We start from the raw sequence: 13,211 nt of genomic DNA on the forward strand, positions 1-13,211 counted from the left end.
GCCCAGGCTGGAGTGCAGTGGCGTGATCTCGGCTCACTGCAAACTCCACCTCCCGTGTTCACACCATTCTCCTGCCTCAGCCTCCTGAGTAGCTGAGACTACAGGCGCCCCCCCCACCACGCCTGGCTAGTTTTTTGTATTTTTAGTAGAGACGGGGTTTCATCATGTTAGGCAGGCTGGTCTTGAACTCCTGACTTAAAGTGATCCATCCGCCTTGGCCTCCCAAAGTGCTGGGATTGTAGGTGTGAGCTACCACACATGCCTGGTCGAAAATGTTAATTTGACAGAGGCTGGAAGGGTAGGCTGAGAATGGTTGAGCATCTGAGTGGTACAGTAGAAAGGAGTGCAGGCATGGAAGGTGGTAGAAAGGTGAGAAGAAAAAAGTTTGGGGAGCCATTTACAAGACATAAGACTTACAGAAGAGTAGCTAAAAAGTGAGAAGTTGTCTAGGTGCAGTGGCTCACACCTGTAATCCCACCATTTTGGGAGGCTGAGTGGGGCAAATCACCTGAACCCAGGAGTTCAGAACCAACCTGGGCAACATGATAAAACCCTGTCTTTACTAAAAATACAAAAACGTAGCCAGGTGTGGTAGCACATGCCTGTAGTCCCAGCTACTTGGGAGGCTGAGGTGGGAGGATCAGCCTAGGAGGCAAAGGCTGCACTGAGCTGAAATCGCACCCTGGCACACCACCCTGGGTGACAGCGAAACTGTGTCTAAAATAAATAAATAAATACATACATACATACATACATAAATAAATAGTGAGAAGTTGAGTAAACAGTGAGAAGTTGAAGGAAAGGTTCTTAATAATTTGATTTGGTTTTTCTACAGTACCTAGAGTTAGTGAATGCATTCAGTCTAATTCTTTAATTTTAGTAAGTGAGAAAAGCATATGTTACTGGTTAGCAGGGATCAGTATAACTGTATGTTATACCTGTCAGCAGATGCTGCTTGAATCTCTCTTGGTCATTTTCAGTATCCCCTGGAATGGGGTAGGAAATAGATGAGAGAGCTGAACTAGATGGACTGCTTACCTTGGGCAGATTACTCAACTGGATTAGGAAAGTAGAAAGCAAAAGGGTTAAGAGTAGATAGATAATTTGATGATTACCATATGCATCATTTTCTGTAAGGGATAACTAGGAAGTTGGGGAAAAGCTACAGGAGCATCTCTGAGGGTTTGTTATATTTTGATTAAGGTTAGTGGCAGCATTCTTTTTCTCCAAGGCCTTACCATATTGAGGGTAGAGCACAGACCCCTTCACGTTGTCTCACTATCCTCCCACCAAACCAGTTGATACAGATTGTTTTATGTAAAGGCAAAATAAATCTGGAGTGCTCAAGCACAGTCTAGGTAGAACATTCAGTAAAGCCATTGGAATGAGCCTTTGCCAAAAGGTTATTTCCTTTTTATTAGTGTATAGAAATCCTCATAAAATAGACCAACTTCTTTTTATGCTCAATATGGTTTATCAGAGTCGTCATACGTAAACCTTACATTTACGTATAGGCTCTCATTTTGGTAATTTTATTACTCACCCAAAATGATCCAAGATGTCTTTCTAAACATTATTACGAGACTGCTTTTTCTAGTTCAGTTAACAAATGTATATTTAAGAGCTTATCTGGCTTCAGCTTTGTGTGTTGCCAGTGTTATTTCAAGTCCTCTTAGCTGTGAAATCAAGTATGTACCACTTAGGTAGGGGAGAACTGTTGCCATATTCCTCCAAGTATATAGAATGGTTTTGTTTTCTGAACCAGTATTGGGGCTGATGTTTTGAGAAAGAATTTCTGGCTGGGCACACTGCCTCATGCCTATAATCCCAACACTTCGGGAGGCCGAGGCAGGAGGATCGCTTGAGCCCAGGACTTTGAGACCAGCCTGTGCAACATGGCAAAACCCCATCTCTACAAAAAATTAGCTAGGCTTGGTGATGCATGCCTGTAATCCCAGCTACTCGAGAGGCTGAGGTGGGAGAAGCACCTGAGTCCAGCAAGTCGAGGCTGCAGTGACCTGTGATTGCAACACTTGCACTCCAGCCTGAAGTAAGGCTGTCTCAAAAAAAAAAAAAAAAAAAGAATTTCCCTGCTGCCTCTTGATGAGAGAGGTATACTTGGTAGTAGGTTTAGATCCTGAATTTTGGGATTTCTGAGATATTCTGCTGACTTATATGGGATATCACAGCAAATATTTGAAATAAGGACTTTGCTGGATAATTTGGAAAGTATGATCACTTAGATACCTGCAAATGGCTAATTCTGAAATGCCAGGATGATTATTGCTTTATTAAATGCTGAAGATAATCTACACTGTGTTATATTTAGTCATTTCTGTTAAAGATCTAGGACATTCTTTTTACTAAATGAGCTAGATGTACAAAATAACTTCAAAATAGTAATATTCAAGGATACAGCCTTAATTAAATAAGGTGTGTTCTGATTTGTACATCTAAGAATTTTTCGGCTGGGCATGGTGGCTCAGACCTCTAATCCCAGCAAGTTGGGAGGCCAAGGTGTGCAGATCACAAGGTCAGAAGAGTGAGACCATCCTGGCTAACATGGTGAAACCCCGTCTCTACTAAATATACAAAAAATTAGCCAGATGAGGTGGGGGGCGCTTGTAGTCCCAGCTACTGGGGAGGCTGAGACAGAAGAACGGCGTGAAACCGGGAGGCAGAGCTTGCAGTGAGCCGAGATCACACCACTGCACTTCAGCGTGGTTGACTGAGCGAGACTCCGTCTCAAAAAAAAAAGAATTTTTCAGCTTTTCTGTAGTGACATCTAGCCTTCAAACAGTTTTATCACATGGTAAAATTCTTTGAAAACAAATTTCTAAAGAGCTTTTGGCCGGGCGCGGTGGCTCAAGCCTGTAATCCCAGCACTTTGGGAGGCCGAGACGGGCGGATCACGAGGTCAGGAGATCGAGACCATCCTGGCTAACACGGTGAAACCCCGTCTCTACTAAAAAATACAAAAATCTAGCCGGGCGAGGTGGCGGGCGCCTGTAGTCCCAGCTACTCGGGAGGCTGAGGCAGGAGTAATGGCGTAAACCCAGGAGGCGGAGGTTGCAGTGAGCTGAGATCCCGCCACTGCACTCCAGTGACAGAGCGAGACTCTGTCTCAAAAAAAAAAAAGCTTTCTTCCAGTTACGTTCTCAGTGTAATGCCATTTTTTCCCACAGATTTGCTTGTAAATGCATCACGAAGAGGCAGCCCAGAATGAAGAAAGCAAGCAGGAGTATTGGCTCAGTGCCTAAAGTGTCTGGAATAAGTAAAACGCAAACAGCAGAAAAAGTTAAACCTGAAAACAGCTCTTCAGCATCTACGGGAGGCAAATTTGTCAAACCTGGAACAGCAGCATCATTGTCAAAGGTATTCATGTGGTGATGTTTGAATACATGATGGGTTTTTGGAGGACTGAATTTAAATATGATGTTTAATATATTAAATGAGCATTCTTATGGGTGTACCCTCTTCTGGTGCTGGGAACACTTGGCCTTTGAAGAGAGCTTACAATGGGGTGGACATAATTGGTGTTTTTGGTCTGTCTTTTTGAATGAAACCAGACAATAGGCTTGTTCATGAAACAATAATTAAGCACCTGCCTTGTGCAGGATGCTGTAATTGTGTGAGCTGGAGGTACACTCTGCCTTCAGGGAGCTTGTGGAGGAAAGGATGGAGGCAAGGCACAAACATGATTAATGAAAATACCCAGGAAGAATGTCAGAGATCCTGGGAGAGCAGTAAAGCATTGTGAACAGTTTCAGGTAGGTAAATAATTGTTTCAAGCCTGGGAAGGTTTTATGAAAAGGGCATGTGAGCCAAGTCTGACAGTCCTGTGACCCTTAGACAGGTGGTTTTATCTGCCTGTCTCTCTCACCTTCACCACCACAAATTGCTGTTCTTCTGGCAGCTGGTCCATGATGATGATGATGATGATGATGATTACCATTTTTTTTAAAAGAGATGAAATATTAGTATTACCATTTTTTTTTTTAAAGGGATGAGATATGTGTTGTCCAGGGTGGTCTCCTGGGTTCAGTGGATCCTCCTGCCTCAGCCTCTCTAGTAGCTGGACTAGGGGTGTGCGTACGCAAGCACAACTGGAAACATGATCTGTTCAAAATCCTTTTTTCCAGGCAGGGCCCTGAGAGATCATGGCTTAATTATTTTAAGAAGGAGATGAGGAACTTCCTTATATGTGTTGAAAGATCTAACAGGAAATGATGGTTTTTCTATTCTAAGGTTGTTGGAACTGAAGCCAGGCTTATTCCTTTGGCTTGGCGATGCACACAGATTTTCTCCTTGCTATGGCCCTGATGAATTGTTAGGTATCATTCTGTGACCTGGAGGATCAGGTCACAGAATGTACCAGGAATAGACCCTTGCCCAGCTTCCATTGTCTCAGTGAACACACTGAATCATTTTGTTGGTGGCAATGCTGCTGCTCTTTGATGTAAGACAGGTGGCATTTTCTGACCTAACTGGTTATTCAGTTGCTGGGGCTCTCTGACGTGGAGTGCCTGTGTGACTAGGTGACCTGTTACTTATGTGACTGGAAGAACAGGTTGAAATGTTGGCATTGGATGTGCACTGCTGCCTTCCTTCTGTGGCCTCTTCGCTAGTGGCAGGCAGTGTCTTTGGAGGTTTACTATGGAATGTGCACTGAGCAGGCATGTTACATCTTCTGAGTCTTGGATCTGGAGTTGCTGGGAGTTAGGTCTTGAACAGTGAGTACTTTTCCACTGTAAAGCAAAACTGTACACTTACTCTTGCCAGCACATGCCAGCTGTCCATAGCTTTGGCTCTGCTGTGTTGACAGGTTTGTTTAAGTAGAGTGTGTGTGTGTGTGTGTGTGTGTGTGTGTGTGTGTGTAGCAGGAAGGTCAGGGCAGAGGTAAAGCTATTTGGCAACACTTTTCCTGGACTGGAGCAATTGCCTTCACTTAAGAGGGGAAGGAAAAAGTCATTAAGTGGAGATTAAAGTAAAAACAGAAGGAAGAGGAAAATCGTGAAAAGAAACAATGGAAAACATTGAAGGGCTTTGAGACCCCACAGACTAAAGTGTTATTTTATTTTTCTAACTTTTTAAATTTTACTGTGCTTCTGTGGCACCTGGATACTTCCTACAATTTGAATTCCTTTAACTGTCATGGAGCATTGATGATTAACCAGATGAATGAAGTGTTTGGCTTAATTATTGAGACAGCATGTGCACACACCCATTCATTTATGGACACCCACACCTGTGTGTCTGTCACTGCACAATATTCTCATGACTCTCTTCTTGTAGTTACAGGATATGCAACTACATATCCTGTACAGAGAGTTCTTCACCTCTCTCATTTCAAGTATTGTTTGAGGCTAGATGTAGTTGAGCGTTAAGGGGAAGGATGCATTTGATCCAGAACGCTTCACTGCTGGTTGCAGCTTTTGTAAGTACAAAACACTGCTGCTGCTCACAGTGAGTTTTGGGGACATTATTCCCACTTTTTTCAGGAGCTGTGTCATTGGGCTTGCAGCCTTTGTATGCTTAATTCTTCTTTGACACAGTCAGTGGAGAGGATTATGTTCCACGTAGAGAGGGTTTCCTGCATGCCTGCGCTTTGCAGCGTTCACGTACTGTTCAGATGTTCGTGATTAGTTCTTTTGAAGTAATATACTTTTCCATTATACTGATGATAATTTTTTCTAAAAATTAAAGATATGAATCAATAAGTTTCAATTAAAATCTATAATTGATAACTCTCCATGATTATTTGTGGTCATACAGTGTAGACGTTTAACAGTATGAACAATCCACCTCTGAAACTTGAAAGGTAAAATTTGATAACAAATCTTCAAATTTGAGAGAAAGATGCAGACTGTGAAACTCCGGCTTGACCTTGAGAAGTATATGTACCTGGTTGTAGTATTTCATTATTTGTGTCTGGAATGTTCGTACCAAATTATTTGCATTTTGCATCACTTATAGAGTAGGCTGAACATTTATTCCTCCATCAATGTCATGTTTTTAGACTTGCCGATGGGGGATGTTTATGTGTGGGAATGTACATGCCTTTATAGAATTTTGTACCAGAAATTAAAAGAAATAGGGAAAAATAGCAGAGAGCCTGCTAGTAGCTTAGGGTAAAAGGTAAGTTGGAAAATGCACAGTTGCATTTTGTTTTATTGTTACTTTTTTTGTTGAAGTAAAGCATACATATAGCAAAGTCCACAAAGCATAGGTGTTGAGCTTAGTGAATCATCATAAAATGAAACTTATCCTGCAGTCACCACCTACTTCAAGAAACAAAACATACGTGCCCCTCAGAAACTTCCATCATGCCTCTGCCTAATCATTGCCCTTCCTGTCCCTCCGCAAAGTAACTACCATTCTCACTTTTAGCACCAGAGATGAATTTTGCCAGTTTTTGGTCTTTACAGGAACGTAGTCATACACTATGTTCTTAGTGTGTCTGGTTTCTTGTCTGTCCTGTTGTATCTAGCAGCGGTCACTTCCTTTTCATTGCTGGATAGTAATCCATGGGATGAATATACCACAGTTTGTTCATCTCTTCTACTATTGACAGACTTTTACTACTATTGGCAGACTTTTGGAGTTTCTTCTTTGTGGATATGAGTATAATTGTTATGAACATTTTTATACGTGTGTATTAATACACATGTGCACCCATTTGTGTTCTAGAACGAGGAGTGAAATTACTGGATCATAGGGTATACCTATGTTCAGCTTTAATATTATAGATAGAAGAAAATCACTTTTCACCCTGGTTTTAGCATTTTTTTGGATAGTTCTTTCCCAAATCGGTTAGTGCTGAGATTTTTGCCACATGGTACGTTTTCTAAGTATGTCATTCCTTCTAATGTATTATTTGGCATTCTGCTACAAGGAAGAATTTTTACTTTCCCTTGTTTTATATATTCATTTATTTTATTGTGAATTCATAGATTCTTACTCAGTGGGGTATAACTTATTAGGATCATTTAGTTTCATGCCTAGATTATCCCTGATTTGTCCACTGGGAGCCCCGTCAGGCTGGTTCCTGTGTCCTTTTGACATGTTCCTGTTACTCTTTGAACACTTCCTTCATTTCTGGCACAATAAGTTTTGTACCTTTTCAGTCCCGACCCTAGAATCAGCCATTTCTTCAAGGAGGCCTTGTTCCTTTTAGCGGAGGATAGTACTTAGAAACCAAGACCTGGAGGTTAGATGTGTTAATTGCTTTTGGGACACACACACACACCCCTATGTCAATTTCCGTATCAGTATCTATTGAAATGTGTGAGTTCACACTGATATTTCCAATTCCATTGTCTTAAAGGGTTCATAACAGCCTTTCCACATCCTATAATTGTAATCCATTTATCCAACACTGAAACACCTGGCTTTTCCAACCTATATTTACTTATTTTCTCCACCCTAGAATGTACAGAAAATAGTTTTAGAATTATCTATACAACTGTGAAAAACAAATTTATCAACTGAAGTTCAATTTTTTTTTGAGACGGAGTCTAGCTCTGTCGCCAGGCTGGAATGCAATGATGAGATCTTGGCTCACTGCAACCTCTGCCTCCCAGGTTCAAGCGATTCTCCTGCCTCACCTGAGTAACTGGGATTACAGGCACGTGTTGCCACGCCTAGCTAATTTTTGTATTTTTAGTAGAGACTGGGGATTTACCATGTTGGCCAGGCCGGTCTTGAACTCCTGACCTCATGATCCACACAGGTGTGAACTACTGCGACTGGCCTGAAGTTCAATATTTGCATACTTTTGTCTTTGGCTGGAGAGTTTGAGGATTTATGGTGAAAATACTACTGTGTTGAAAAAATACTTGGGTTATGTTGTTCATTTGAAATATAGTTAATCTGTTTGTTCCTATCCTATTCCATTTTAGGCTTCTCCTATCTTTATTTAAATTTTATTTGTTTGTTTATTTTAAGCATGTGAAACACTAATATGGCTCCATGAGTTAGAACTATATGAGAAGATACAGTCAGAAAAGTGTCCCTCCCCTTACCCATTCCCTCTTACGTGGTTCCCACCCACCCCAGAGGTTAACAGGCAATTTAGTTTTTGTTTATTCTTCTCATGTTTCTTTTTGCATAAATGAGCAAATACACATTTTTTACTTCCTTTTTTACACAAAAGGTGGCAAAATACATTCTTTTGAACTCTGTTAATCTTTTCACTTAGTGTACTCTAGAAATTTCTCTCCATACCAATTTGTAGCAGTCTTTCTTTTTATTGCTGTTTATTACCTCATTGTGTTCACTGAATTGTACTGCTATGCCTTCCTGTGTATATAGGCCTTTAAGGCGTACCAGTATTTTGCAATAAAAAACAATGCTGCAGTGACTAATTAGCCATGTGCATATGTATTTTTGTGTTATTGGAGGTGTATCTTCAGGTTAAATTCCTAGAAGTGAAGTTGCTAGGCAGAAGGTAAATACATGTGTAGCTTTGTTAGATATTGCATGATTCCTTTCATAAGAATGTGTCAAGGTGCATCCCATCAGCTACTAAGGAGAGTGCCTGTTTCTCCATATTCTTCCCAAAAGAGCGTGTTTACCAGTCTGTTAAGTGACAAGTGCTGCTTAATTTGCATTTCTCTCATTATGAGTTAGGTTGATCATCATTTTCTCTCTCTCTCTCTCTCTCTCTCTCTCTCTCTGTCTCTCTCTGTGTAAATTGATTGTGTGATTCATTCATTTTGCTCATTTTTCTGTCTTTTTTTGGTCTTTTTCCCCTCAATTTTAAAGCATTCTGTATGTATTAGGGACCTTAACCATTTATTTGTGAGATATTGCAAATATACTTTCCCTTTTTTTTATGTTTTAAAATCATATTTATGATTTTTTTGGTTGTACAAAACATTTTAGCGTTTTTTAATTAAGAGAGTTTTTTATTTTTAAGATTTTAATTTGTATGTAGTCACTATCAAATCTTTGTTTTACAATTTTAGATTTAAAATCATAGAAAACCTTGGACTTTATGTTTGATATGGTGTGAAGTAGGTCTCAGCATTTATTTTTGCCCCCATTGTGTATACACTTGACCTAGCACCATTTTCTGGAAAACTCTTGTTTTCTGCACTGCTGCTTTGCTTATAAATCAAGTGTGTATAAATATGCAGTTTCTTTATGGACTCTGTTTCACTAGTTTATTCTTGTTCCAGTGCTGTACTATCTTAATTATTACAAGTGCAAAGTTTGTGGTTTGGTGCCCTTATGTATATTTAACTTTGTCATTACCCAAAGGCAAATTGTAACCAGAGAAGTGTGATGAGTCATCCACTTAGACATGACAATGTGGGGTGATTTTCAATGTAATTATTATCAAATGGAAGAATATTTAATTTATGGAGGAAGAAAGATTAGTTCAAAGGTAATTTTACTTTTATTAGCAGGATATAGAAGAAGATTGAAAATACAAGAATGTGTCAAGTTTATTTACTGGCTAACAGAGGAGGGACAAATTGGCAGGAAAGTGGTATGACTTTCATTGTGTGACTTTTCGGCATCATAGTTGATGGCCAGTTTTTTGAAAAGAAACAAGTCTTAAAGAATATGAACAGGCTAGGCATGGTAGCTCACACTTGTAATCCAGCAGTTTGGGAGGCCGAGGTGGGTGGATCACTCGAGGCCAGGAGTTTGAGAACAGCCTGGCCAACATGGCAATATCCCATCTCTACTAAGATTACAAAAATTAGCTGGGCATGGTGGTGCATGCCTGTAGTCCTAGCTACTCAGGAGGCTGAGGTGGGAGAATTGCTTGTACCCAGGAGGTGGAGACTGCAGTGAGCCGAGATTGTGCCAGTGCACTCCAGCCTCGGTGACAGAGTGAGACTTTGTCTCAAAAAAAAAAAAAAGAAAAAGAAAAGAATATGAACAGTCCTTGAAATTAATGCAGTGTCTCCCTCTCTTTTTATATATTCTAGATTTCATAATGTAACAGCCCTAAATTACCAGAGTTGAATTCTGTTTAATTCATTGAAAATATTTATCCCTTTTTCTGTCTCTTTCTTGGGGGGTGGGTGGGGAAAGGGTCTCACTCTGTTGCCTAGGCTGGAGTGTAATGGTGTGATCACAGCTCAGTGCTGCTTTGACCTCCTGGGCTCAAGCCATCCTCTCACTTCAACCTTCCCAGTAGCTGGGACTACAGGCATGTGCCACTTTGCCCAGGTAATTAGTTTTTAAATTTTTTGTAGAGACAGAGTCTCACTATGTTGCCCAGGCTGGTGTTGAACTCCTGGGCTCAAGTGATTCACCTCAGCCTCCCAAAATGCTAAGATTACAGGCATGAGCCACTGTGCCCCGCCTTTTCTGCCTCTTTTTAACCTAATGGTACTGTATTAGAGCTTTCATAATTGAATAACAGAAATATGCTCCATGTGGAGTCACTGACATTTAGAACTGGAAGAGACTTTAGAGATTAGTTACTTAAGAACTATCTTAACTTGTAGAAATGAATTCAGCATGATTATCTGAGAGAGGGCACGGTTCCAGATTGAAGATAGTGTAAGTCAGTTGGCTAACTCATGCCAAAGAGAGAAAACTTTTGGGGTTTTTTTTTTTTTGAGAAGGAGTCTCGCTCTGTCGCTGAGGCTGGAGTGCAGTGGCGCGATCTCCACTGACTGCAAGCTCCGCCTCCCGGGTTCACACCATTCTCCTGCCTTAGTTTCCCGAGTAGCTGGGACTACGGCACCCGCCACCTCGCCCGGCTAGTTTTTTTGTATTTTTTAGTAGAGATGGGGTTTCACCGTGTTAGCCAGGATGGTCTCGATCTCCTGACCTTGTGATCCACCCGTCTCGGCCTCCCAAAGTGCTGGGATTACAGGCTTGAGCCACCGCACCCGGCCAAGGGTTCTTTTGTTAAAAAGTAGTTTTTCTCTTTTTTTCCCCTCACATATCTTTAACTCCTCTGTGTTCCCTTCATTTCTAGGAGAAGTAAAAACGTTTCTTCATTACTTTTTAGAATAATAAATTTACAGCCAGTTTATTATCCATAGTGTTTTTTTTAAGGCTCATATTTTTAAAATTTCCTTTATAAAATATAAATATTGCAAATGGTCTTTGTCAAGTAATAATGATCGTTTAGACAGCAGAACCCTTGCTCAAGCTGTAAAGTCTCTAGTTTTTTAATTAATATATTATGCATGTTTTAGAAAATACCTCCTTTCAATTGTGACTAAAATTTGACTACTACAGAATTACAAAGTAAAAAAAGTAAATTTCAGAATAAATTCTTTTAGATACTGGTCTCATCATGGAATCACTTTAGAGCAATGCAGATTATTTGACTCTCAATGATATTTCTTTCTAGAAATTGCAAGATGACACTTCCTGTGGCATTACAGGACTTCCCCAAGATATCATGTGCTATCCCCCATCATCTGAATCTGGCATGTGTGGACACATAGCAGGCTTCCATAAAGTCTTTGATTACATGTACGATTTTATTATTTTAAAAAGAAGCACGTGATTGTTTATAAACCTCTGAAGAAGTTCTGTTTCTGTAACACAGTATGGTGTGCTACTTACTACCTGTCAGAAAGTTTTGGTAATAGGGCTCTTGAACTCAGTATAAAAGTCGTGAGCTTTGTTGAGTCTCAAAATATCTAATCTTGCTTGATCTAGTAAATTTGTTTTTATTTTCTGTTGCTTCTAGACCAAGAGCAGTGATGACCTTTTAGCTGGAATGGCCGGAGGGGTAACGGTGACTAATGGTGTTAAAGGAAAGAAAAGCACCTGCCCATCTGCAGCACCTTCAGCATCTGCCCCTGCCATGACCACCGTGGAGAGCAAATCCAAGATTAGCACAGGTATGGGTGACACTCAGTCTGAGACTTAACTGCTTTTTTGTTTGAATAGGCAGGATGCATTGGTGTTTACAATGTTCCATCTGATTATAGGAAATTTTAGACATACAAAAGTAGGTGGATTGATATTTCAGCCCAATATACTCATCATGCCCATCACCATTATCAACTCACAGCCAGTTGTAACTCCTTGATACCCACCTTCCCCTCTTGTTATTTTGAAGCAGATTCCAGACATCATATCATTTCGTCCATAAATATTTTATCATCTTGGAAAGAGAAGGATTCTTTTTTTTTTTTTTTTTTTTTGAGACGGAGTCTTACTTGGTCATGCAGGCTGGAGTACAATGGTGCGATCTCAGCTCACCACAGCCTCCGCCTCCCAGGTTCAAGTGATTCTCCTACCTCAGTCTCCTGAGTAGCTGGGATTAGAGGCATGTGCCACCACGCCTGGCTAATTTTTGTATTTTTAGTAAAGATGGGGTTTCATCATGTTGGTCAGACTGGTCTCTAACTCCTGACCTTGTAATCTGCCTGCCTCAGCCTCCCAAAGTGTTGGGATTACAAGCGTGAGCCACCGTGCCTGGCCATGGAGAAGGATTCTTTCAAAAATATAATCATAATACCATTATCAGTCCTTAAAATAACTGATAATCATTCCTTAAATCATAACTTGAATATTCTATGAGTATTTAAATTTCCAACAGTCTTATAAGTATTTTTGTTTTATTTACTGTCTATGTTTGGATCAGGACTCATGTAGGTCCATATGTAATTGGCTGATGTGTCTCTTAAATCTTCTTTTTTAAAATCTATGGGTTTATCCTGATTCTTAGAGTTCAATTTTTGTGGAAGCTGGTCATATGACCTATAGAGTTTCTGAGTATCTGGATTTTTATATCACAATATCCCCATGATGTTTTTGCCCATCACCCTTTATTGTCTGTATTTATTGTAAATGGCATTGGAGCCTTATGGGACAGATTCAGGTCCCCATCACACCATTTTGAAAACAAAACAACCAAAATACAAGACTCCTTCATAGGTGGTGGTGTGTCCATTCATCAGGAAACACATAGTTTCTGATTGTCCCTCTTTAAATGATGTTAGAAGCCTCTGATAATTAGTGCCTAGATCCATTCATTCTAATTCTGCCATCTTTCTTCATTCAGTAACAGGTATTTGTTTCTAGATTTGATGGAGTTGATAAATTAATTTATCCTACAGTCCAAGGAGTAATGCTCTCATATTTTACTTCTTACATTTATAGAAGAAGAACTTTAAAACTTCTAGTAAATATAAGATCAAGTATTTGTAATAAAGCTTACGAAGGCAAATTGTAAAAATTACATCAGATCCTTTTCTGTCATCGTAATTTAGACTCTT

General features: G+C 40.0%; 1 protein-coding gene across 1 annotated transcript in view; it reads left to right on the forward strand.

Moving 5' to 3' along the window:
- The window catches only part of SPECC1L (sperm antigen with calponin homology and coiled-coil domains 1-like), a 147,501-nt gene that overhangs the window by 29,836 nt on the left and 104,454 nt on the right, over positions 1-13,211 (forward strand). Inside the window, exons 2-3 of the mRNA XM_011925931.1 lie at positions 3,186-3,375; positions 11,675-11,828. Of these exons, the coding sequence (XP_011781321.1) occupies positions 3,223-3,375; positions 11,675-11,828 (307 nt within the window). The 5' untranslated portion in view covers positions 3,186-3,222. The remainder of the gene's footprint in view (positions 1-3,185; positions 3,376-11,674; positions 11,829-13,211) is intronic.

Source organism: Colobus angolensis, unplaced genomic scaffold, assembly GCF_000951035.1.
Source record: "Colobus angolensis palliatus isolate OR3802 unplaced genomic scaffold, Cang.pa_1.0 Scaffold663, whole genome shotgun sequence".
Lineage (NCBI taxonomy): Eukaryota > Metazoa > Chordata > Mammalia > Primates > Cercopithecidae > Colobus > Colobus angolensis.